The sequence below is a fragment of the Lissotriton vulgaris genome, chromosome 9 (genome assembly GCF_964263255.1).
Source record: "Lissotriton vulgaris chromosome 9, aLisVul1.2, whole genome shotgun sequence".
Lineage (NCBI taxonomy): Eukaryota > Metazoa > Chordata > Amphibia > Caudata > Salamandridae > Lissotriton > Lissotriton vulgaris.
The window spans coordinates 929,772,130-929,798,564 of NC_141697.1; the positions used below are offsets into that span (position 1 = coordinate 929,772,130).

General features: G+C 44.6%; 1 protein-coding gene across 1 annotated transcript in view; it reads left to right on the plus strand.

The window, feature by feature from the left end:
• USP4 (ubiquitin specific peptidase 4) overlaps positions 1-26,435 on the plus strand; it is an 824,148-nt gene that overhangs the window by 153,293 nt on the left and 644,420 nt on the right. The window contains exons 5-6 of the mRNA XM_086938769.1: positions 11,922-12,067; positions 24,717-24,778. Of these exons, the coding sequence (XP_086794895.1) occupies positions 11,922-12,067; positions 24,717-24,778 (208 nt within the window). The remainder of the gene's footprint in view (positions 1-11,921; positions 12,068-24,716; positions 24,779-26,435) is intronic.

Here is a 26,435-nt window from a genome sequence, read left to right on the forward strand (position 1 = left end):
AGCCCTTCCTGTGGCGCATGTCAGGGTGGCACCTTCTGAAAGACGAGTATAGGGAACACTTGACCAAAGAGATTCACGACTACCTGATCTCCAATGTGGGATCTGTAGACTCCCCGGCTGTCCTATGGGAGGCGTTAAAGCCCACAATACGGGGTGTTGACATATCTTGGTGCGCAGTGGCGTGTAGGGAGCAGCAAAGAGACTTTGTGCAGCGGGAGGCGGCCATCAAGGTGCTGGAGCAGAAGGGCCGGGAGGAGGGTGGTGGACCGGCCAGACGCCAACTTGCAATGGCTCAACAGCAATACACCGCTGTTTTGATGGAAGAGGCACGGAAGGCCTGCCTGGCCATGCGTAGCCGTGTTTACCAATGGGACGACAAATCAAGTAAGATGCTGCACCGCTTATGTCAGGGTATGCTACATGCACATCCTCTACCTCAGTTGGTGGATCCGGAGGGGGTGCCCGTCACGAAGCCCTCTGCCATCGCTGAGAACTTCGCAGCATACTATGAGGAGCTGTATGCTCCCAGGGAGTGTCTGGCGGACGATGAAGTACATCGATTTATCGATTATCTTCCCCCGCGGTCTGTCACAGACGACGTGCGGGACTTATTAATTAGACAGGCCACTATCTGACGATGAGTCCGAGCAAGGCCCCTGGGCCCTACGACTTCCCGTGTGAATTTTTTCGGCGGTTCCATACGCAGCTGGGCCCTCATTTTCGTCCGGTGGTCGAGGAGGCACGCGAAGGGGGTTCGCTCTCCCCTGACTGGAGGCATGCAGAAGTAGTAGTCTTTTTAAAACCGGGCAGGCCCCCCAAAAATCACGCGTCTTACCGCCCCATATCGTTACTCAATACTGAGGCCAAGGTCCTTGCTAAGGCCTTGGCTAACAGGCTCAGGCCCCATATCGCGGATCTAGTCCACCCCGACCAGGCGGGTTTCATGCCTCGGAGGGTGACTCGCCACAATATTAGGCGTGCCAATGTTGCTGTTTCGGCTTGGGAGAGATTGGGGGAGCATGCAGCATTATTTCTAGCGGATATGGACAGGGCATTTGATTCCCTGAGCTGGATCTATTTATTTGCCTTGCGTATCTCCAGTTATTGTATGCGGGCCTTACGGCGTCTGTGCGAGTGGAGGTGGTGGGGGGGGGGGGCGATTTCGTGCTCCTTCCCGGTCTGGAGGGGCACTCGGCAGGGCTGTCCCCTCTCCCCCTATCTTTTCACGCTCGCCATAGACCCCTTGGCCGCGTGGGTCCGCATAGATGCCCAACTCAAGGGTTTTAGGTGGGCACCAGGCCTCACCGACAAAATAGCACTATATGCCGATGACTTCTTGTTTTTCATTACAGACAGGTCGGGGCCGCGGCTGCTTCGTATCCTACAGATTTTTGGTGAAACCTCCGGCCTGTATCTAAACCCGGGTAAATCGACGTTGTGGGTCCTGGGAGGCCGCCGGCGGGTGGGCACATGGGCTTCTGGCCTGCAGCTTGCTACCAATGGGATTAAATACTTGGGAGTGTACTTGTCGGATGAGGCGAATGCCTCCCGTGACCGCAATCTCACTCCGGTATGGGACTGCGCGCGCGAAGACTTGAAGGTTTGGTCTCGCATGCCTTTAACGATCTATGGCAGTTTAACTATTTTTAAAATGGTGGCGCTTCCCCCGCTTAGTGTATCAACTACAAAATCATCCCTTCCGGATTCCACCCCGATGGTTTCAGCAGGTCAACTCGGCGTTGGGTGGGTTTCTGTGGGAGAGGGGGACTGCACGGGTGGCTCTGCAAACATGTTTTTTTATCCACCTACACGGGGGGCTTGCTACGTCTGATGATTTCTCCTATTATCAGGCGGCGCACCTGCTGGTGCTCAACGAGTGGTTGTATGGGGATCGGGGAGACCCGGCCTATGCCGTGGAGCGGCACTTAATGGGCTCTTAGTCTGTACAAGCCCTGTTATACTCCGCACCGCACCGGATGTGTCTTCCGTCCGCCACACAGGTGGTCTTTTTATGTCTGGAAGCGAGCACTGGGTAGGATGGGGTGGTGGAACGTACTGACTCAGGAGACTCCCCTTCGGCACAATGGTCGGTTTCCTGATCTGAGAGCCCTGCGGGGATTCAAGGGCCGGGACGCGATAGGGATTTCTTCATTAGGCGATGTCATGACAGGAGGTACCCTGAAGTCCTTTCAGAATTTGCAGGAGGAATACTGGATGCCACGTTCCCAATTCTTTAAATACTTGCAGTTTAGGCATGCGCTGCTGCCCTACCTGACTGACATGGGGTCTCTCCCTGAATTTAGTCCTCTAGAGGCCAGGGTTTTTATGGGTGAGCTCCTAGACAAAAAAAATTCACGCATCTATCAAACCCTGGTGCACCACTGCTCCACTGACCTTCACAAACGTAGGGCTGCATGGGGAGGAGACGTAGGGGAGGACTTAGAGGAGGAGGACTGGGCAGAGGCACTAGCTAGTGCAAGGGGTGCAGCAATCTCCACGCGCTTATGCCTGATTAAATTTAAATATCTGCCCCGCACATACTTTACCCAAGAGCGCCTTTGGAGAGCGGGAATGATCAGCTCACCCGATTGCCTTCGTTGCGGGGTGGCAGAGGGTACACTAATACAAACGGTCTGGGGGTGCTCGGGATTGCAAAGGTTCTGGAGAGGGGTGTTTGCCTGCATGTCAGAAGTCTTGGGGTGGGAGCTCCCACGTACACCGAAATTAGCTCTGTTGCATGTGATGGAGGGGATAAGGGGCAATAGGTACAAGCGCCATCTACCATTGTTGGGCCTTACGCTGGCAAAGAGAGACATTGCCAGGGCGTGGAAGGCACCTCAAGCTCCGCCGTTAGCGGCCTGGAAAAACGGGATGGACTTCTGTATGGGTCTTGTGCAACCTGTGTTTATGGACAGGGGGTGCCCTCGAAAGCATTTTAAGATCTGGAAGAGATGGGCGGATTATCGAGGGTTGGATCGGACCCGCCGTCTGAGAGGGCTGCCCTTCCAACTATTTGACTGGTGGCATATGTTGTGGAAAAAAGGGCCCAATAATTGGCAGTTGAATGTTTTGAAAAGCATGCAACACAATCAGCAATATTATGTTGGGAACAATTTACCGAAAAGGCAATAGAGTTGGATAACGAAAACACAACTAATAAGAAATCGAAATTTAAGGAAAAAAAAATAATAAAAAGTGATAACAAAATCAATCTTCCACACACAATTAAAAAAGTGAGGCGGACCCGTAACAAATTGAGGAAACAACTAACCAAGATGCCGGATAATGAAGATCTCAGGATACAACTCAGAAATACGAATAGTAATTTGAGGAAATTAATATGGTCTGAAAAAAACAAAACCCAACAAGAGCTAAGGACAAAAATCTTTTACGCTAGTAACCAACCAAACTCCAGAGAATTTTGGAATATTATTAACGAAATAAACAGACCAAACAAGTATGTAATAGCCTCGCCAATATCAGAAGAGGACTTGGTAAGGTTTCTTAAAAAAAACCTTTTCGTCGAAATTGAATCAGTTACCAACGGTGGGGGCCACAAAGAGCCCACTGAAAGACCAATTGAAACGGATCAGGTGATAAATTTCACAATCACTGAGGTAGCAAACTTAATAAAGAGACAAAAGGATGGAGATCCGGGCCCCAACGGTATCCCTTTTGCCCTCTACAAAGAGGACCCCCTATTATAGGCCACCTATCTGATAAAGGTTTTCAATGAAATTATCCACACAGGGCAAATACCACAATCCAGGAGAGGGTCAATTATATCGCCCGTGTTCAAAAAGGGTAATTGGCAACTACCGGAGAATTATCGCCTGATCACCCTGCAAGATACGGACGCTAAGTTATTCGCAGGACTCTTATTATCAATCTTGATAGATTGGGTCAAGGAAAAGTCAATACTTCCCCCATACCAAACCGGCTTCGTTAAGGGCTTAGGCACCACAACCAATTTGTTAATTTTATCAGTTTTAATGGATAAGACACTTTTATCTAAACAGTCACTTTATTTTTGTTTTGTCGATTTCAGTTCGGCCTTTGACCTAGTAAATGGATCCCTCCTATGGAAAAAACTCGAGGGCTACGGAATCCCTGGCTCACTACTGACTCTTATTAAGATATTATATTCTGAAAACTGGGTCAAGGCGAGGATAGGTGATGGCCGAGCTCTGACCAACAAAATACTGGTGACTCGTGGCCTTAAGCAGGCATGCGTGCTTGCACCTTTACTCTTCAACTTATTTGTGGCCGATCTTACTAACTCATTAAATGAGGTAAACTCACATCCACCTAGGGTAGCTGGAAAACAAATGTCTAACTTGCTATAAGCAGACGATGTGGTGTAGCTGAGCCACACAAAAGTGGGACTGCAAAGACTGATCGATCGTACAGTTAAATATGCGAAGGATAACCAAATGATAATAAACGAGACTAAAACAAAAATAATGATTGTGACAGGAAGAAAAAGACAAAAGATGAAATGGTTGCTGGGACAAACTCAACTAGAGCAAGTGGAGAGTTATCGATATCTCGGTGTCCTTTTTAATGAGACCGGAAGTTTTGTACCACAAAGGGAAGATATTGTAAGGAAGGCGAACAGCTTGATTGCGGCATTTAGAACCCTTCAAAAGAATCTATCTGCACTGTCATACGGGCCACTGTTAAAAATCATAGCTGCCAAGCTACTACCATCCCGAACATATGGTGCTGAAGTGCTAAACGGGAAGGATGCCGTATTTATCAACAATGCTGTGGCAAAAACCTATAAAATATTATTCACCCTACCATGTAATGCCTCACAAGCGCAAATAAGGATGGAATTCGGTATGAACAATCCGCTATATGTCCGGCAAGGCCAAATATTAAAGGTTTGGAATAGAGTAAAGAATGATCAGGATAATCAATTGTCTATAGCTTTGTGGAGAGAGGTGAAAGATAACCAGAAACTGCAAGCGTGGAAATACCTAAACATCGCAAAAGAAGAATTTGGAGTATCAGCAATCTGGGAAAACACAATAACGCAGGAAAGCTTTAAAAAAACAATCAATAAGCTGGTTACTCACCTATCGCTGCTAAAAGACAAGGCTCTATTAGTAAAACGAAAGCACTCATGGCCAATCATAAACGGCTACAAAAAAAAACAAGTCCAACCATACCTTCATACTGCATGGTCAGTCCAAAGTAAGCGAACATTTATAGGAGCACGCTTTGGTCTATGGCCAGGTTTGTGTCATCTTCCACCCTGGAAGTCAAATGAGGGGCATACGTTATGTAGACTGCAAGGGGGGAAAAGAAGACATTGTGCACTTGGTATGTCTGTGCCCTGCCATAGACTCAAAAAGAAGGTTAATCCTCAGGAGGTTGTTTAATGAACGGGAAATAAGAACCTGTAGACAAGCAATAATGGCGTGCTTAAACCTGAATGACCTACCAATGAATGTTGCTTTTGTAAAAATTTTAAATGTGATTGCCAAAAGTCCTAACGAAAATTTTATCTAGTTATATTTTTCTCTTTTTCTCTCTCTTTTTCTCTCTCTTTTTTTCTCTCTCTTTTTAATGACATTTACTATTTGCACGATGTTTTAAATGTGTATTGATGCTGATATTTTCTCTAAGGTCACATTTTTGTGAGATTTTAATTAATCAAACAAATAAACTTAAACTGAAACTGACTGGTGGCACATGTGTGGACAGGAGGGAGTGTTCCGCTGGACTGGGCATTTAATTCTAAGATGTGTTCGTGTATATTAGTGGCAACGTTGACACAAACGGAGGGAGGGGGGAGGTTTTTTTGTTGATTTAGGAACAAAATGTCTAGAATTATATTGTTGATGTATTGATGTGTGCAGACGACTCCGGAGCTATGCATTATATATACAAATAAATCTGTTTAAAAAAAAATTATCATTTCCTGGCCCCCTATATGGAGGGCTGGGCTAGTGTAATTACAGAAGACCGTGCAGCACTTTTGAAAGGGATATTCTCCTTTGACTATGTACACGTATGGAAACCACCTCTTCTGTAGTTGTTAAAAATATTATTTTTGTAGTATTTGCTGCAGTCTCCCAATCATACAAGTGTAAATTAAAGCTTAATAAGTAAATGCTTTTCAAGTGTTTGGTGAATACCTGTGTATATGATTTAATATGTCATAACAAATTAAAGAAATGCAATTGGTGAAGCAGTTTGACATGAGTAGCAATTTCTTAGAGTCTCAAAGAGGAGGCTGAGAATGTAGAGGTTGCATTATCTGAGAGGTTGAAGAATCTTAACACTAAGCAGGTTGTAGTAGGTTGTGATTACAGGTATAGATATTGGTTTAGGGGCCTGGTCCTTACTTGGCAGACTCTTGTCTCTTCTTCTTTCCTATTTATTTGATAAATAATTAAGTTAAAGGATCAAAATAAACCGGAAACTTTAGAATGTAGAACCTTAGCGATGAGTGTACACATGGAATGTGTGAGGTGCTTCAGGGATGAACATCTTAAATCTTCTAAAGGTGACACTTAAGTCATTCGGCTTGACCATCTAATTTGCAGGTTGTACTCTGAGTTTTGTAGTTTGATTAACCATGCAGTCCAACACTGTCCACCATGCTATAAAAAGTCCCAAAACTGGATACAAAATTAGTGTTTATTTTAGTACCATTATAGAAAACTATTGAAATAATGCAAAGGTGGTATCTTATTATTGGTATAAAGAGCAACACAAACTACAGAGACAAAAAACATTGTTCGCTGGTAACAAAATTGTGGTATTTTTTCACTAATATTCACTTACGGCCATGAGGTACACTTTAAAAAAGTACAACAAACACTTGCTCAAAACGTTTGCTTCTGGATTGCAGTGTTTTAAAACCTTTGCTGATATGTTATCACAACTTGTAGAGCGCAACAGCTGCCCCAGCAAAAGGGGGTCTCAGCGCTAACAGCAGAGCAACTGACACGTTTGGATGGAGCAGAAAGGTGGTCTATGGTGCTGGAAAGAGGTGTTTTAATGGCCATCCCGAATTCCAGATAGTTAAGGCCGCGGATGTGAGCAGGTAGTGAGTTCAAGAGGAGAGCCACCCTACTGCGAAAAGAACGACCTCCAGCACGGACTCTCCGTGTCCGGGGAACCACCACCAGGTGTTGCCCTAAGGAGCGGAGATGTCGTGAGGGGACATATGGCGACAGCAGATTGGCCAGGATACTGGGGTGGTAAATCTCAGGGCCTTGAAAGTGATGCAGAGAACCTTGAATTCAATTTGCCTGGCCATAGGCAACCAGTGCAGTCAACGGATGGAGTCTGCCACCTGGCAGGCCCTGCGTAAACCGAGTAGGGTTCTTGCCGCTGCGTTTTGTGCCCTCTGTAGCCTCAGAATTTCAGCCTTATTGAACCCTAGGTACAGAGAGCAGGCATAGTCCAATCTTGAAATTATTAATGCCTGGATGATGACCTGTCGAGTGGGTGCATCAAAGAAACCCAATAGGGGTCTAAGCCCCCGCAGTAGCCCGAAGCAGGTCCCTGCCACCTTTTTGGTTTGAACTCTGAAGCTAAGAGACTAGACCAGCCATACCCCCAGATTTTTAACAGCCTACTTAGGAGGGGGGCACTACCAAGGCTTGCAGGCCACCAGCGTTCGCTCCACTGACCATGGTCCTTCCCCACCAGCAATACCTCTGACTTGCTGGCATTCAGCTGGAGACAGTTGGTGGTCATCCACTCTGCGACTGCCACCAGATCGCCCTGAAACTGAAGGGCGTCCCGCTCAGCATAGTTCGAGAGCGCCACCACCAACTGTGTATCGTCGGCGTAGGAGACTATGGTCAGTCCTCTGCTCTTAGCTACTAAAGCCAAGGGTTGGACGTAGAGATTAAATAACAGGGGGCTGAGGGAGAAACCCTGTGGCACCCCTTGTTTGATAGGGTGTACGCCCGAGGCATAAGGGCGGACTGTTACCACAAATTACCTCTCACCAAGGAACGAGGTAACCCACTACATGGCCGGACCAGCAATTCCGGCCTCCTCCTTGCGTCGCAACAGAATGGCATGGGACACTGTGAAATGCAGCACTGAGATCCAATAGTATTAGTGCTGACCTTCGCCCAGCATCCAGTGCTGCCCAAAGATGTTCTGTCACAGCCAGGAGAGCAGAATCCGTGCTGTGAACTGTCCGAAAGCCATTCTGGGAGGGGTCCAGGCTGTTATTCGTGGTCCGGAAGTCCGACGGGAGGGAGTTGACATAAGCCTCTGTGATCTTTGTCGCCCAAGGGAGCAGGGAAATAGGGCGGTAGTTTTCTGGTTTAGCCAGGTCCAGAGAGGGTTTTTGAGCAGGGGTATCACCATGGCCTATTTCCATGCCCTAGGCACGGTAGCTATGGTGAGGGAGCTGTTTATCACTTGACCCAAAGAAGATATGATCGCAGGGAGCACTTTCCTAAATTGGTCTGGTTTGAGAGGGTCTGCAGGGGATCCTGACTTAAATTTACTGTACAATGTTTGCAGCTTATTTGCAGGGATCGGCAGAAACACATCTAGGGTATTGGCCTTTTGACAGCACAATGACTCCTGCGAGGTAATAGGTGCAGTTGGAAAAGACCTATAGATGTTCTCCATCTTCCTAAGAAAAAAGGTAGCAGGGTGCTCACACTGCTCATTGGACTTAATAGTAGGCCCTGCAGCGACCTGCTGCAGGGTCTGCAGGCTAGAGAGTATCGAGAATACGCTCTTCGCTGGATTGTCACTCTCACGGATTTGATTGGCTTAGAATGCTGCTCGTGCCAGTTGAATGGCCTTGTGGTACCTATTAATCGCCACCCTATAGATATCCTTCGAGGTGGGATTGAAGTCCCTTCTCCATATACGCTCCAGTCTCTTACAGACCTTGCGCATATTGGCCAGCTCGCCTTTATACCATGGTCTAGATTTAGATTTGCGGTTCGTAGACAATTTCTCAGGAATTAGGCTGTCAAACGGCTGGCTAATCCAGTTGGAAAACACCCTGTGTGCCTCATTAGGATCGTCCGACAAACTCTGGCTAGTAATCGAGAGACCAGCGTAAAATTGGTCCCAGTTCAATTTATGCCATGGGCTTTTGAGGGAGGTCGTCCAATCCTTACTCCATGGAGTAGTTATACCCTGGAGAGTCATAGGGACCAAGTAGTGGTCTGACCAGCCCATGGGGATGGGTGCGTGCACTGGGAGAGAGGGTATATTCGTGAAGACTGGGTCCAGCAGATGGCCGGCAATGTGCCTCGGACCTGAAACCTGTTGCGCTAGCTGGCAAGCCACTAGGGCAGCTACAAAATTAGCTACATCAGTGTCTTCATGATTATCCAGATGAAGGTTCTGATCCCCAGTGACGGTGAAGTTAGCGGCGTTAACCGCCAGAGTGCTGACCGTCTCCGCCAGAGCTGCCTTAAAGTCTTTGGACGGTCCAGGGGGCTTGTATACGAGGAGCCCTGACATCGTATAATTTGGGCTCAATGTAACCTTAAAGTGTGCGCATTCGCATCCGGCTATGACCTGCTTTACGAAAGTGCAGGAGTAGCAGGATTTGAAAATGGCCACGATGCCCTGCCTCTAGTCTCCCTGTTAAGAGTGAGAATGCTATATCCTACTGGGGGCACCAGCCTGGCTCGGCAATCATGACATCAGAGAGTCACGTCTCTGTAAGGAAGAGGACGTCTTGAGAGGCGTCTTCTAATAGATCCTGGACATCTGCGTAGTGTTTTGCTAAGGACTGGCAATTGAGATTAAAAATACTAATATGCTTCCTGGACAGGAGGGGGTGACTGCGTGGTGACGGCGTAGGCGTAGCATCGAAGCCACACCGCAAGCAACAAAAATGGCCCTCAATAGCGTCCCCACAGGACCGTCTGCAGCTGTTCACCTGATTCCTAATTGCTAAAAGATCGTTCTGGGCATAGGATAGCCCACCTCTGGTGAAAGGGACAGCATGTCTGGCATCTGGCACGGACGGGCGCAGATGGGCTTGCCTTTGGCGCGCGCGCGCGCCGCCGGCGCTTCCGCACCATCTGCCCCTTTTCACTGGGGCTACCGCCTAGTTTTTTGCAGAACTAGACAGTCTCCTCACCCAAAATGGCAGAGGAGCACAGCACACAGGAAGTGAGTATCCGCCACTCACAACTCCTTCCACGCAAACAGCCCGCTAATGGCTGCGGTGGACCGGGGAGGTACTAGGCGAAACTGGCACCGACTTCGGGTAACCGGTAAGTGTGCAAAGAATAGAGGTGCAAATACGTAATTTTTAAGACCGAGTACAATTTCAGGGTCCATTCACACACACTAAAACAGATTATTTAAAAACACTCGCGGGCACACACACAGCTAAAACTAACACAGCCTCCGACAACCGAACTGTCCTCTAGCATGTCAATTGTACGAAGTCCAATTTGGGTTTCGCCCTGCACATGGCACTGAGACTGCCCTGGAGGTAGTCTTGGATGACCTGAGAATGCGGGCTGACAGTGGTCAGATAGCCATTTTAGTGCTGCTTGACACGTCCGCTGCATTCGATACAGTTAATCATCAGATTTGATTAAGAGATTGGAGGAGATGGGTGTTGTGGGCAGGGCTCGGGACTGGCTGCAGTCCTATCTTTCTAATAGGCAGCAGGCAGTGACATTATCGCCATTTACCTCTCAGAATAGAGATGTTAAACATGGGGTCCCACAAGGCTCAGCCCAATTCTGTTTAATCTTTATATTCGCCCACTTATTGTTCTGATAAAATCCTTTGGCATTGATGTCATAAATTATGCGGACGACACTCAGCTAGTCTTCTCCGTTAAGGGCAATAAAGCAGTGCCTTTGGAAAAATTCCATAGCTGTATGCATAAAACAGCGGAATGGTTGAGAGGAAACTCTTTACAATTTACCGGGGTCAAGACTGACGTTCTCTGCTGTACTGCAGGCAAAATCCTCCGACCTCTCCCAGTAGATTTTTGGCCAGGCTCTGCTAACAATGCTCCACTGCCCGCTAAGACAGTGCGCAACCTAGGAGTGATGATAGACAGTAATTTACAACTGGATTCTCAAGTAAATAAAACTGAACACTTTTCTATCTCTGCTTCGAGCTCTTCGGAAGATTCTCCTGTTATTACCTGTTTCAGCTAGATCTCAAGTTGTGTGCAGTACTGTTCTAAGCAGAATGGACTATTGCAATGCACTTCTTCTGGGTGCCCCAACCTCTCTGATAATTTTTTTTACAAAGAGTACAGATTATGGCGGCTAAGCTGGCGTTAAATCGACCACGCAGAGCCTCTGCGTCACTTGCCCTAAAGGATTTACATTGGCTGCCCATTGCGCAAAGAGTCCACTTTAAGGCACTTTGCATTGTCTATAGGGCAATACATAAAATAGGGCTAAAGTTGCTGCAGAGGAAATTCGTATGGTATTCTCCTGTTAGATGCCTGCGTTGTTCCTCCACTATTCTGGTTTGTGTTCCTTTTGTCAATAAAGCTTGAATGAGTGGCATATCTTTTAGCTCTACAGCATCAAGACTTTGGAACGCTCTGCCTCCAGAGCTTAGACAACTGAACACCTTGTCAAGTTTCAGGAAGGAGCTGAAAACCAGATTGTTTCCCAGAGATTAGAACCATGCTTAATTTTGGTTAGATACACACAGTGGCTGATTGGTATTCTAAGCGCCAGGATACCCTTGGGGTGGCAGCTACTCTATACAAATTTGCCTTACATTACAATATCAGGAATGCTTAATTGCTTAGCTGAGCACTATGAATAATTCTAGAGACAATGGTTTAGGACGATATAATGGGGTGGTGCATTGATGAAGTGCTCATTGACATAATACCTATAATTGCTGAAAAGGAACTACTGTAGTCATTGATGGGTTTGTAACTTGATACTAATGAGATGTTTTACATTTTTTCAAAATAGAAACTATTGAAAAAGAGATGCGAAATCGTTTTAATATTCCCAAGGAGAAGGAAACCAGACTATGGAACAAATACATGAGCAACACCTTTGAACAGCTGAGTAAACCAGACAGCACTGTGCAAGACGCTGGTCTTTATCAGGGACAGGTAAGCTATATCCGATACTGCAGAAAAGATGCACTACCATTAATATTGGAAAAATCAAAATCTCTCTTCCAGGCTTTTCACTGTGTTGGAAATACTTTTTAGGGCTTATATACAGACTGCTCTAGTTGCCTGTTGTCAAACGTATTCTGGCCAATACAAATGTATTCAGCATTGTGGCATTGTGTATGCCCTCTGCTCATCTCAGTTCCTTGGTTCTGAGCCAGTGGCTTTCCTCCCCATTCCTGTTTATCCTGTCCAAGGAGCATTTTGTTCTCTCAGTTTTTTGATGGGTTGAGTTGTCTCCTTCCACTTCTGACTTTAAACTTTGCATTATTGTGCAGGGGGAACTATTTTGTGATTGATACATCTTCCCAAAGATTCATCACCATATGTATACTGCATTCCAGGCTTCAAAATAGTCCTTATACCTTTTCCCAAGAACTGATTCCCGTGGGTCCACCTGCATCTGAGGGTGCATTCACTGGAGTATGTTGTGCACTAGCTGTCACACTGAAGTCTGGTTTCTGTTTTTTTCTGCGCCTCATCAATGCAGTCTGGAGCATTGTTGGTGTTTCCTGAGAAATGTCCTCTGCTCTTCGATAGCTACTAGGTCAAATGTCTCCCCAGAAGGTCATGTCTTCAAAACTTATGTAAGATGCTGATAGAAAATGTGCCTTTTAGATCCCCATGACATTTGATTGTTATTTTTGTTTGGAACGTAATGCTTCAACTTTGATGCCTGTTCGTCCATCACCCTGAGGGTCATTTTGGGAGCAAGAGGCCAAGCAATGTTTTGACTAAGGCCTGCAAAGAGATGCCGAGTTCTCCTAAAGTTATGTCATTCTCCAGGAAATGTTCTCTCAAAAGATCTTCTCCAAACAAACTGGGGAGTCTGCCCTGCTCCTGAGTCTCAACCTCGTTTTTTGACTCGTCATCTGGCAAGAACTCTTCTCTAAACACAAGACTGGAGTTTTCGGGTCCATCAGCCAACCCCACAAAAGTTGAGGTTGTCCAGCTTGGTATGCTGGATCTAATCTGGATAGCTCGGTCACCCTTTGGCCCACTTATTAATGACAGCATGTTCCTGCAAGCTTGGAGACTGATACAGCTTTGACCCCGATGCCTCCTGATGTTGTCTCTCCGCAGACTCAGCTGTCTGAGACGAAGTATGACCCATTAATTCTTTCACACTAACCAACAAAGCCAACCTTGGCGCTGGCCAAGTAGTTAAAAGGTGAAGATATTATCTGATATCAACTGCTTCTAGGCCAATATGTCCAACCTTATTTGAGTTTCCAATGCTTATGATTATCAGCTTGGTGAGTGATGGACTGGATGCATCAAAACCACTATTGAAGTGTTGTCTTTGACTCTGGGCACCATTACTGTTTCTTAGCGTGCTCAGATTTGTTCTCCCTCCTTCTCATAAGATGTTTAGGCTGGGTTTATTGACAATCCATTTGATGATAAACTGCAATTCGGATAGAACGCTGATTTTCTCCCTGGAACACTGAAGAACAATAGAGCTATGGCTTGTGCAGAGGCCTATCGTCAACTGCATGGCAGTTCTGCTAACAACATTGAAAATTCTGTAGCTAATCTAGAGTTGTACAGTCTTGACAGAAGCGTCCATATAAACTAGTCCAAACCTCCCAGCAATTATTTCACTCCTTTAAGAGCAGGAGTGGATCTAAGGGACAGCAGAAGCAGATCCAATTCCTATAGCTGACTGCAAGATCTGCTCCTTCCAACCCTATCTGACTCCACCTTCTCAGGACACCATCTTTTGGTAAGGTGTTCCTCCTATTGTTACCAGTTGGAGGCATGCCTGACTGATTGCAGAGTCATCCTCCTGATCTGCTGGGGCTACATCCTTTCCTTTATTATTCTCTTCTCCAGACATCCTCCACGGAACGGTGTCCGGCACAAGCCCTGATTCTAGAGGCAAAGTCCACGTCTTACTAAAAAAAGGAGACCTCGGAAGGGCAACAGAGGATGTCCTTCTAAAAGAGAGCAGTGTGGAATAAAATTCCCTTAACTTCTTCCTTCGTCGAGAGAATTAAGACCTAAATCCCATCCTAGTCCTCAGCCTTTTGAATATCTTAATTAGGTGGGAAACATTTAAGATCTGGTCCCTTAACATAGTCTTTTTGGGCTTGAATACCACAGATTGCTTGCCAATCTTTGATATTCAGGAGAACTACTTTCTTATTCCAGGCCTCCACTGCTACAGGCGCTACTCAGTTCACTGTAGGATCTCAGCACTATTAGTATGTGGTTTTCCTGTTCAGACTGACAAAAGCCTGTACGTCTTTACAAAAGTGCTTGAAGGTATTGCACCATCACAGTGAGCCAGATTCACAGAACTAACTTAAGACAAAATCCTAAACTTACTATCATTTTGGTATTCACAGAAGGCACTTACTCATTTCGGTATTCACAGAAGTTAGAAGTCCTAACTTTAGGACTCCTTAATGCCTTCTGTGAATACCGAAAGTCTTAAAATTAGGATGTTCCTCAACTTTACTACTACTAAACTGAGAAAAATCCTAATTTTAAGACTTAAGATGTTGGTGCTGGGGGTAAGGTCCTGACTTGGCAGTTCAGGCTGGACTCTTCCCAGGGGAAGCAGGGTCAAGACTGTTTTACATATGGCTAGGTTGAAACTGAGGTGGTGTGGTGAGCAACAAAACAATGGATTTAGGCCAGATCTCTGTCCTTGGGGTGAGTGTTGGACATTATTTAAAAAAAAAAAAAAACCTTCAAAGTCGCCAGCTATTGGATTTCCCTTTTTTTTATGGGCCACAATATTCTGTGCTCTGTCTCGGAGTACCGCCTTGTAGGCCTCCCATAGGGTAATTGCCGATTGGACTGAACCACTGTTCTCTTTAAAGTACAGTTCCGACTCTACTCTTAATTCATCCGCCACCTTTTTATCTTTTAGCACCCAGGAGCTTAGTCAACAGTTTGTTGACTGGCAGCCAGCCTTTCTTCCCTTTGTCAGCAAGAGTGGGGAGTGACTTGAAATGCCCCTGGCCAAATATTCTATTTTATCCACCCCACTGACCTCCCCTGCAGGGGCAAAGAGGTAATCCAGCCTTGAGAATACCCTATGTGCCCCTGAGAAATAGGAGTAGGTCCGTAGACTCAGGTGGTGTCGGAGCCACAAATCAGTCAACCCCAATGCATGTTGGAATTGTGCCATTGCTGTGGGGTTGTGTTGTCCTAATCGTGTTTGTGTACTGGCCATCATTGGTTCGATAACGTCATTAAAATCTCCCCCCAAGATGTGTGTACCAGGCCCAGATTGCAGGAGAAGCCCTGTGAGCTTATCTAGCATGCGTTGCTGCAATCGTCGAGGAGCATATAGACTTGCCACGAAAAATTGCTTTTGTCTCCAGGTGCCCTGCACCGCCACATAGGTCCCATCTGGGTCTATCAACCTGTGGGCAACATGAAATGGGGGGGACTTTTTGACAAGAATCGCAACCCCTCTTGAGCCTTTAGTGAAACCCGTGTGTCCCAGAAGGATGTAGTGCCCTCTGGCCAAAAAGGGACAACTCGACCCCATCAGATGTCTCTTGCAGGAGTACAATATCCGGCTTAAGTCGTTTAATATAAGCAGAAATCAGACCTCGCTTCATTTGTTGCCTAAGCCATTGACATTCCACGTAAGGACCGTGAAGCGTTCCTTAGCCATCATGGCCTCTCAGTAAAGTCACACGTTCCCTCTCCCGCTCATAAGGAGCACCCCTTCCCATTCTATCCCGCCCTGGTTTCACATTCAAGAAATAAAACCGAACAAACAAAAATATCGGGCAATAACCGTCTCACAGTGGTCATGCAGTAACTGCTCATCCCCCTCCCTACACTTTTCAGGTACCCGCACAATCCCCCAATTCGTCAACGTGACAACTCTGGCACAGGTATTCTACAAGAGGTCTGTCACCCCCATTGTATCCCCCCCCTCTCCCCCTACCAAAAAACTAAAGCAAAGGAAATACAATAAGCGTTCACACTATACTTCCCTTTGTTAGGCCGCTGTCCCAATGAGTCCTGGTGGCCTCAAGGTCTTACTACTGTCCTTCATTGTTTTGCTAATCTGACCCCACAGCAGGGCCCTCTTTGCCAGTATTAAGTGAGCATGTCTGATGCGTCCATCAACCAGTGGGCCAGGGTCTGGTGCCTCCAGTTGCTGGATGCTTTCGAGTGGGTGAGGGGCGCAATCAGCATCCGCCGAGTCATCTTTCTCGGAGTAGTCAGTGTTCAGATTCTCACTGGAGAGCTGCATAGTTCGCTACCCATGATCTTCAGTGGGGTCATCATCGGTGTCCGAGGGTTGTAACCTCTGTCCCCGGGACTGCAGGGACCTCCCAGTCTGGCTCTTAACCTCATTTCTTGTCCTCAGTGTACGTCCTCGTAGTTTCTTATGCGGTTTTTCACGGCTGGGGGTCGCTTCTTTCTTTGCGGGTTATCTCTGGGTTTGGGGGCAGCTGACGCCTCCGGCTAGGGCGCTCCTCGATCCATGCCCAGGCCTCCTCCGGAGATTGAAAGCACACTGTGGAATCCGGGAAGATGACCTTAAGTTTGGTGGGGAGTAACAGCATATACTGGATCCCCAGCGTGCGGAGCTTCGTCTTCACAAGGTCAAAGGTTCGCTGTTGTTTCTGGACATCCCGTGAGTAGTCTGGAAACACCATCACTCAGCTATTCTGAAAGTTCACCTCACCTTTTATCCTCAGATCCCGCAGAATTAAGTGTCTATCGGTGGTATGGGTGAAGCCCCCGGTGGAGGTCGAGTGGCGGGCATCCGGTAGGTCCTTTTCTTTAATGAAGCATGTGGAAACTGAGCCTGCGGCAGAGTGTCCTTCAAAAAGGTCAGGAGAAATTGTCCCGGTTAGTCCCTTCAACATTTTCTGCAAATTCTATGAAGCGTAAATTATTTCTGCTGGCCCCATTTTCAGCGTCATCGACCCTCCACGAATACAGTCACAGGTGCCACCTTCCCTCAACCTCCACAGGGTAGCTCCCAGAGCTGCGCCCCAGACGTCACCCCAACCACCACCAGAGTCCCTTCCTTCTGCGCGCTGGGTCGTCTCTAGGTAGCGCGACAATGAGCCCTGGCCAGGGCGGCTCCACTTCTCACCTCCTGTTGAAGCATCCTACAGAGCCCGCACCGGTGCCACCTCCCTCGAGCCGCCATTCTTCAGTTTCCAATCCAGTCTCTCACGGTGTGCCATCAGCCGGGAGCGTCCGCTGTACCTCTTTCGGGAGCCTCCGCTCCCCTGTCTCCGCTTTAGGCCCTCAGGCCTCACCTCCGGCTGGAAGCGAGTTGGTCAAGCCGGGCAAGGCGCCATCTTGACATGAAGCCCACCGCGGCTTGAAGTGCGGATTTGCGGAGCACCCGTTCAGATCCCCGGGTCTCGCAACACACCATTTGTCCCCAGGAGTCTCCGACCGAGGTAGGAAGCAATGTTTGGCATTGAGGGTCAGGATATCTGGCATGATTATCTCAGGCCAGCGGAGCTCGCGCGGTGCGCAGCTACTCAGCCATGGTGCTTGCCACGCCCAAGAGTGTTTGACAGTATTAAGCATTCTGGCCATCAATTGTTCTTTTTGTGTTTTTAATGGTATAGGCAGAGTGGTGAGTTTGACCATGCACTGCTTAGAGTATCATGGAGTAGACCTGAAGAAGGTCAGGTGGGTATTGGGATGTTCTGGCTCAACATTCAGGATAACAAGCTCTGAAGTTGCCTTGGACTTTAACAGGAAAAGTGATTTACAGAACTCTAGCTGCATAAGTAGGTAGTGACCCCCCCCATGTATATATAGCTGTACATTACTGTTTGTTTTGTTTTCAGGTATTTATTTTTAAATTATTTACTTGTAATGAACTGAAAGGGCCTGATAATACAAAACTATCTAAAAACTAAGAATACAGTCCTCCCATTATTTAGACTTGTGTTCCTGTAACTACATTAACAGTAACTTCTGGTTAGCTGGGAGAGTTTGTCAAGTCATTCATTTCATAAACTTTATTCGATTGTTGTAAAAACATCATAAAAGTATGCAAGTTAAAACATGACACATGTAATATTACACAGGGGAAGTACATATCATATCATAACATTACTTAATATGTAAAACATAGACTAGCAGCAGTAGTTATGATGAATGTGTTACTAGAAAACCATACTTTTTCTTGCGGTAATAGATTTTAAAATGAAGGTGGCAGTAAAAAAACATAGATCTGGGCTAGCAAGTGAAAATAATAGTTTCATAGCATTTCCTGTAGTGAACACAGAATATTTCTTAAACAAAGGTTTAAGATAAAAGATACGCAGGGATTTATACAAGGGACAAATTAACAGAAAGTGCAAAGTACTTTGTTTAGTTAATCCGTCGCATGGGCAAGGAGTGGCAGAATGGTTTTTCATCGTTGGAAATGCCTCCAGATTATGTACAATACCAAGTCTAAATCTGGAAAGGACAAATTGATGGGACCGTCTACTAATGACTTTAAGGTACATGGGTAGCCCAAGTCCTTCATCTATATTGGAAAAATAAAAGGCGTGGGTTGAGTAGTCTCTTGTTTCAACTTTACGCTTATTAAATTTAACCCTCAGAAATTCGCCTTTAACCTCCTGTTTGGATAGAGTAATTACACTTGCAGGATCTTTACATACATCCATATCATAAAGTTCACTGAAGGTAGAGATCACATACTTTAACCAAGGGATTTTGTAAACTTTATCCAAATGCAGACAGTCTTTAATAATTTCCTTAGTAAAGCTTGTTTCGTCCTTGGTCCAAATAGTACTCCATACCATTAATGGTCTCAATCCAATTAGGTCGGCTATGTAATCCAGCCCAAGTTCTTTGTGGGTAAGGTCGGTGGATGCCGAGGGTGGAAGGCAAAGTAATCGTTTTAGGAATACATTTTCCAATATTTGCAGGTCCCTTGAAGTCCAATATCCCCAAACCCCTGAGCCGTATAGTGCTATTGAAGCACATCTGTGTCTGTAAATATTTAACATGTCTGGAATCCGTCGGCTTCCCAGTTTAGTGGCAAAACAGAAAACACCTAGGGAAGCCTTCCCCATCCTTGCTTTTACATTATTTTGCTCTGGGGTCCAGGACCCTCCATTGTTAAAGGTAATGCCCAGATAACAGAAATTATCCACAACCTCAATACGGTTTTCTTTAAAATAAAAAGGTTTAGGATGATTTACCTTCTTACCGCATGACATAATAAATGTTTTTGAGTTGTTAATTTTGAGTTTCTTTCCCTGTATAAAATCATAAAAACAGTTCATAAGCTTCTGGAGGCCTATTGGGGTTCTTGAGAGTAGAACAGTATCGTCGGCGTAAAGCAACACCGGGATAGGTTGGCCTCCTGCTTGCGGGGCATCTGCTTGGACATTTTTTAATTCCTGCTCAATTGAATTAATAAAAAGGGAAAAAAGCAACGGGGCCAGGACATAGCCCTGCCTGATACCAGATTTAAGCATAATCTTTCTAGTACATTCCCCTTCTGGTCCATAGCGGATCTGGGCTGATAGGTTGGAATAAAGTCTTGCTAGGAAGTGGATAATAGCAGAAGGTGCACCCATGTCAAGTAAGGTTGTCCACAACAGGGTATGATCCACCAGATCGAAGGCACTAGAGAGGTCCGCAAAACATAGGAACAAAGAACCCAGTTTGGCCTTAGTGTATTTTCCTATTAGGAGATTTAAGTTACTACACTCTTCTATTGTGCCAAGACCCTTTCTGAAGCCGTGTTGGGATGGTGCAAGAATGTTATTATCTTCGGCCCATTCTTCCAGGCGTATCAGTAGGACCCTGCTCATGATTTTAAGTGAGGAATCCAGAAGGGAGATAGAGCGGTAGTTCTTAGCCTCTCCTCTTTCTCCCTTTTTATAGATTGGTATGATTATGGATTCACTCCACGGTACCGGGGTATTGTAGTCGACCGCAGCATTAAAAATGTGGGTCAATAGTGGGCTCCGCAGGGCCAGATCGTATTTATAGAGGTCAATCGGGACCCCGTCCGGTCCTGGGGCCTTCCCCCCCTTTGCTGGTGTTGATTGCCATGTCGACTTCATGGAGGGTAATTCCCAATGTCTGAGGTGGTATAATGGGGTTATTACAGGTATTATTTTGGATCTCCCTAATTGGGTCAAAAATCCCAGTAAAATGTAAAACCCAACTATCTTCACTTACTTGGGCAGTGAGGACTGGGAATTCTTCCTTCTGGAGGAATGGACTATTGATTGTACTCCAGAACAGTTTACTATCCCGGAGGGCTGCGGCTTTATTCAGGTCATCCCAGGCTTGTTCTCTGAGTTCTTGTTTCCTACGCTTCAATTCGGTGTTGTATTTGGCCCTCAGAGTTTTAACCACTTCCCTATCTCTAGGGAGATTAGATAGGGCCTTCTTAAGGGCTTTTAGCGCCATAGTACAAGCTTGATCGAACCAGCCTAGCGTTTCCCGTTTAGTTGTGCCCTTGTTATTAGTAAGGGATTTCTTGATTATAGTACCAAGTGCCTCAAAATCATTTATAGTACTTTCAGGTGGAGCATCGATTTCGAGGCAACGGAATATCGCTTTGGTACCAGCTATCACAGCTATACGGTGTAGTTTCTCAGATTTTTCTACACACCATTTGATCCGTATCCCGTTTTGCCTACATGGGATAATGTCACCTACAACCCTACCGGAGAAAACCTTTCTTGAGCCCCATATAAGGATAGACATTGTTAGGGCGTTATGGTCGCTCATACCAAAGTCCACAATAATCTGGACCGTACAGAACGGAACAATCTGGGTCGAAATCAACAGGTAGTCGATAACAGAGGCTGTATCCCTCCCAGTAAAAGTAGGAGCGATATTACCCTCTTTATCAGGGGCAGGCTGATGAATAACCAAGTCGTACTTTAACAAGAGATTGTTAAGAGAGACCCCATATGGGGAGTGTAAAAAGTGTGCTAAGTTCTCCCCAGTATCCCCATCAAACCCACAAGCAGAGGTATAAGAGTGCGGGCAAGTTCTAATATTAAAGTCACCCCCCAAATAATGTCATATGATTTGGGTGATTTATTACAGATTTTGTTCAGGGCTACTTCAAGTTCATCCACAACAGAAGTGCTGGTAGGATCAAAAGTATTGTTGTAATGATTGATCAACAGGATGTCCCTGCCCCTGTTAACTTCTAATTCCAATATTTGGGAGTGGAAACCAACTGTAAGGCAAGATCTTACATATACTGGGAGGTGCACAGACAATAAAACCAACAAGCCACCTTTTGCCCTCCCCATAACAGATTCTTGAGACCCGGGACAAGTGGTGTAGAATAGGTCCTGGTCCGGGTCTCGGTGATCAGCAGGTAGGGCAGAGTATGACCGCAATGCAGCCCGTCCTTCCAAAGGTGCACACAAGGCACAAGTCCAGCCCCCGTTTGTCAGGTCAATTTATGAATTTAGTAGTAACAATATGTAATCTAGCACATGTTTAGTGATGAAACACATGAATATAATGAAAGTTGTACGCAATCCATTAATTTATACATATAAAAGAATACAGGAAATATTTCAAAGGTGGTACTCGATGGCAGGGAAATTTTAAGCATATTAAAAAATAGGTACCAAAGATTAAGGTTGGATGGCAGTCTCATTTTCAGATCAACTATCAGCACTCCAAACTCCTATTTCTGTTTTCCATCTCACTATGATACTATGTTGTCTATGCTATGCCCAGTGGAGGACAGTTCTGGACTGATTAAGTGTCCTTTTTTTTGGATTATTTATATTCATCGCTTCTGATACATAACACTGTCCTAGGGATCGTTAAAAGAGCGCAACACTTGATATTTTAGTGCTTATTGCATCAAAAGATCCTTGTTCCTCTATTTAAGATCCAAGTTCCTGCACATAATTTAACTTACCAGGAGACTCTTAACTTGGGCATTATTGGTTAATTTATTACTTTTAGCTGCAAAGGAATTGTAAACACCCTTTATTTAAAGCTCTTCCTGCTACCTCTGACATGTGAATGAATCATTCTTCCACATGTTTTAAAAAGTTACCTTGGTGCTTCCTCGCATCTCTAGCACTCAATTCATGCATTACAGTTTTTTTTTTTATATATTGTCAGATTAGTCAAACACATTGTTCATGCTAGTGGTGAATTCCCTGATCCTTGACTTTTAGATACTGTTTTGCTCAAGATGATCTCCATGTTGGATGGCCCATCTTTGACCAAGCCCCCCAAATAATTCTCCCTCTTGAATTATAATAATTTCGATACAACGCTATTTTTGAAGGACTTGTAATTTGTGTACCTGTGAAAGTTAGGTCTCTCATAATCCGCCAGCATTTGCTAGATTATGTTATGTTATGTTAGGGGTTTTTATATAGCTCTCGAATCACCCGGAGGCATCTCGGCGCTTCACCTTGCAAAACCATGAGGACAGGAGGTGGAACCATGAAGACAGATGTGATTTAGAACAGAAAAGTTTTAAGGAGCTTCCTGAAGGTCAAATAGGAAGTACATTTCTGCAAATGTAAGGGGAGCTGATTCCAGTATTTGACTACATGCATCTAAACATATCACTGAAATAGCTGTCCATGTATTCCTAACTTACATCTATACAAAAGGAGTGTGTGATTCATCGAAATAAGGATCGTGTTCCAAGCAGTGCGCTCATAATCTTTGTTTATTGCAAACGTCAAGTTACATTCCACCAACAGTGTACGAAAGAAGGACAGTGTTGGGGACGCGCTAGAAAGAAGCGTGGAACGTAATTGACGTTTTCAATAAAGATTGATACTAGAAATGGATGGGGGCACGGCATGGAATTTAAAGTCATATGATTATCATGATATTAGGAGCCCTGATGTCCGCGTAGAACGAAACGCGTTGGGTGGATAAATTGGATAATGTACCTTTTGTGTTAAAAAATTGGATTGAATAACCAATTCGGAATTGGCTTTCCAATTAAACAAGACTCCCTTGGGATTTTCTTGGTTGGATACACGTAGAATGGACAATATATGAGCGCACTGCTTGGAACACTATCATTATTTAGATGAATCACATGTTCCTTTTGTACAGATTGTAGTTAGTGGTCCAGTGGCGGTGGGACCACATAAACTAGAGCATGCTCAGAACTTTGAGAATAAGTATCCCAGAACAGACACCTGTGCGCACTTTGCTTGCCACCCTCACCACCAGTTTGTGTATACTTGATTATTCCTAAATTGATCTGAAAATCTTGTTTATGTCGTAATTTTATTTTGGTGTGTTTGGCTTGTATGCTAAGTAGGGGTAATGGATCTGTTTGTGCCTAATTTAGAAGTGTAGTTTGATCCTAAAATGCATGCTTGCCAGGGTACAACATACTGCAAATTTGTATCACAATATGATTGGTTTCAAAATCCTCACATCTCATAACGCAGCTTCAGGATGGCCAGTGCTAAGCTAGCAAACGCAAATCTCCAAACCCTATGGGTCAGCAGCAAATTCAACAATTTAAAAATCTGAGTAGACATACACTGCAAAATATGAGTATTTGTAGTCCGGTTGGTATTCACCAGAGCTAATATATCCATTGCAAAGACGGGTGCAGGTAAATTATTTGGAAAAGTAGTATTGGTAATTAGAGGTGATCTTGAAAAGTATTTTGACTCTGAAAATCTGTGTTGGCAGACACAAAACCAAATGCTTACAAACTAGTGTCCTTGTATACTTGATATTGTGAGTCTTTCTTGTTTGGAAAATAGTTTAAACTGTGATTGGGACTACACATCTGACATTAGGAATGCTCCCAGATTGCTGTACCAAAACAATCTTGGGTACTTGTTTTAAATTCTTGATATCGTGCTTTTCTGAAGAGATAAATTGTGTCAATGCCCTCTTTCTTCCTTTATTTTGTCACTTTACCCCACACGTGCTATTTACTTAGATTCCATCAGGGTTTGTTGTTTCCAACTATTTTCTGAATAAAAAGTTTTCAAAATCTCATTTCATTCGTTCACATTGAGATTCTAGGACCTTTTTTCCAAGTCTGAATGTTTTGATTCTTCATCTTTTGATGAGTCTTTGGTTAGGCTTCTCAGGGCTAGGATCACACCAGCTGCTCTGAGATTGTTTTGGCCTGGTGATATGTGCCTCTACTATTGCTGTGCACTGTTTCAAATATAGTTATCTGAAAAGAAACTTTTAGGATATGTGTTGAGAAAGGGTTTGGAGACCTGACATTAAAATTGACAATACCACACATTTTGAAAGTACTAATTTAAAGTGTGCTTTTAAATGTTCAATCAGCTTTTATTATTTTAAGTACCAATTGCAATGATAGTGGTGAATACGTTGCTACATTTATTTAGCTAAACATGGCAGTCTATCTCATAAAAAGAACAAACATGAGTTGAATGCTTGCGCTTTACCGTGGGCAATCATTCAGGTCATATTCCAGCACATCCTGTCCTTTTGTTAGACTTGGCTATTTAGTGGAAACACATATTTTATGAAATCCGACAAACGTTTCTCATAGCAATATGCTTTATAGAAACAATGCAAACTATGTTCTATTGACATCTAAAACAAAATTGCTGTTGACTTTGGCTTTTGTTCAATTATATACTTCCAGGTGTTAGTGATTGAACAGAAGAATGAAGATGGTACTTGGCCTCGGCAAACACTTCAAGGAAAGTAAGTGGCATTGGCTTGACTTTCTTTTGAGTGCGCTTAGAGACGTAGTTTTCCGTGACGACAACGTGTTTCTACTACACTGGCTTGCATCTTGTAGTAAGCATTAAACAAATGTAGAATAGTATCCTTAAAATAATGCTTCCAGTGTGTAGTGTTCTGCTCCGTAGGCTCGTCATTGATAGTTGTAAACGTTAAAGTAGTTATTTGCTGGGTGGGGCGACCCCTGAACATTTTTTTCCACAGATTATTTTGTAAGAGTTTACAAATTTAACATGCACAATGTTAACAACAAAAAAAAGCACCCTTTAAAAAAGCTGAACAGGCCGAATTTGCTTTTAACAAATTTACATTGAAGCATCTTAAGCCTAGAAGGAGGGTTAAATGAGAGTAAAATTAGTTCTGAGAGGCATTGCATTAGCATAGTGCATCTAAAGGACATCTTTGCCTTTTTAAAACTCCTAGATCAGCGCATCTCAAACTTTTCAGAACTGCAACCCAATTTTTAGAACGACAAACATTTACGACCCACTTACCTTTATTGTACTTGAGGCGGGGTGATTTTTGAATGCAACGGTAGCATCTTGTGGCAACATACTGTTATTTACAAACAGCATATTTTCCTTTGGAATGCCCAGTAAGTTTACATCGACAATACCTTTTTACTGAGAAAACTATAAGGAGCACAAAAGATAATGTGTGAAAATCAGATTTCTGTGTGTATCATTTGTGCATCACCAAGAGAAGTGTCTTGATTTGATCCTATTACAATCTTTTTCTGCAACATTGGATCTTTTATATGCTCACATGTTTGCATGATCCCTCATTGTCATGCTGGGAATCCCTGGTACATTAAACTAGTAGTACACTGTAAAAATTTAGAACATACAATATATATTGTAAAGTGGCTATAGGCCTGAAGTAACATAGTATGTTTAGTAACACATCCACTTTATTAGAAAGAACCCAAACTTCAGCCAATTTGGGGGAAGCTTAAGCACCTACTACCCCTAGAGGCTATCATAGCTCAGATTCCTACCGCACTTCATGTTCAAGGAAGTCCCCTGTCAGAGCTCTGCTCTAACCATTCAGTGAACCTGTAACTGTTTCCATTTTGGTTTGCCCTGGATTTGAACCAACCCTTTCTTTCGATCAACTGTACTGGGAGTTGTTTTTAGGGAAGATTGTTTTATTTCTGGACCAGGGAGATCTTTGGGCTGCTACAGTTTCCGGAGCATGATCGATGTGGGACAGCGCTTGCACCCACCTCCTCTGCTGACTAAGTCCTACAGAGACTCACTTGTGACAACAAAAAAGATACGAATGAAACCTTGTCGATTTTGAGACCGTTGATGTCATAAACTTTAATGCCATCGCTGTCATCAACCTATACCATCGATGGCAAGGACCATATTAGCGAAGGCATCACCATTGGGATCTACGAAGTCTATAACTAAACACGGGATGAAATATATTTTCTCCTTTGAGGGCCACAGATGTGCCTAAAATACAATTATTCCAGTCAGAGGCTAGTGATAATGCCTCAATAACAGCTTACAGCCCAACTCAATTGGATGCTTGATATGTCCCAGATTTTGAAGGGAATGCTTTTGGACCATGAGTCCTACAGTGAATGTTTGTCAGCAGGAGTACAAATCTG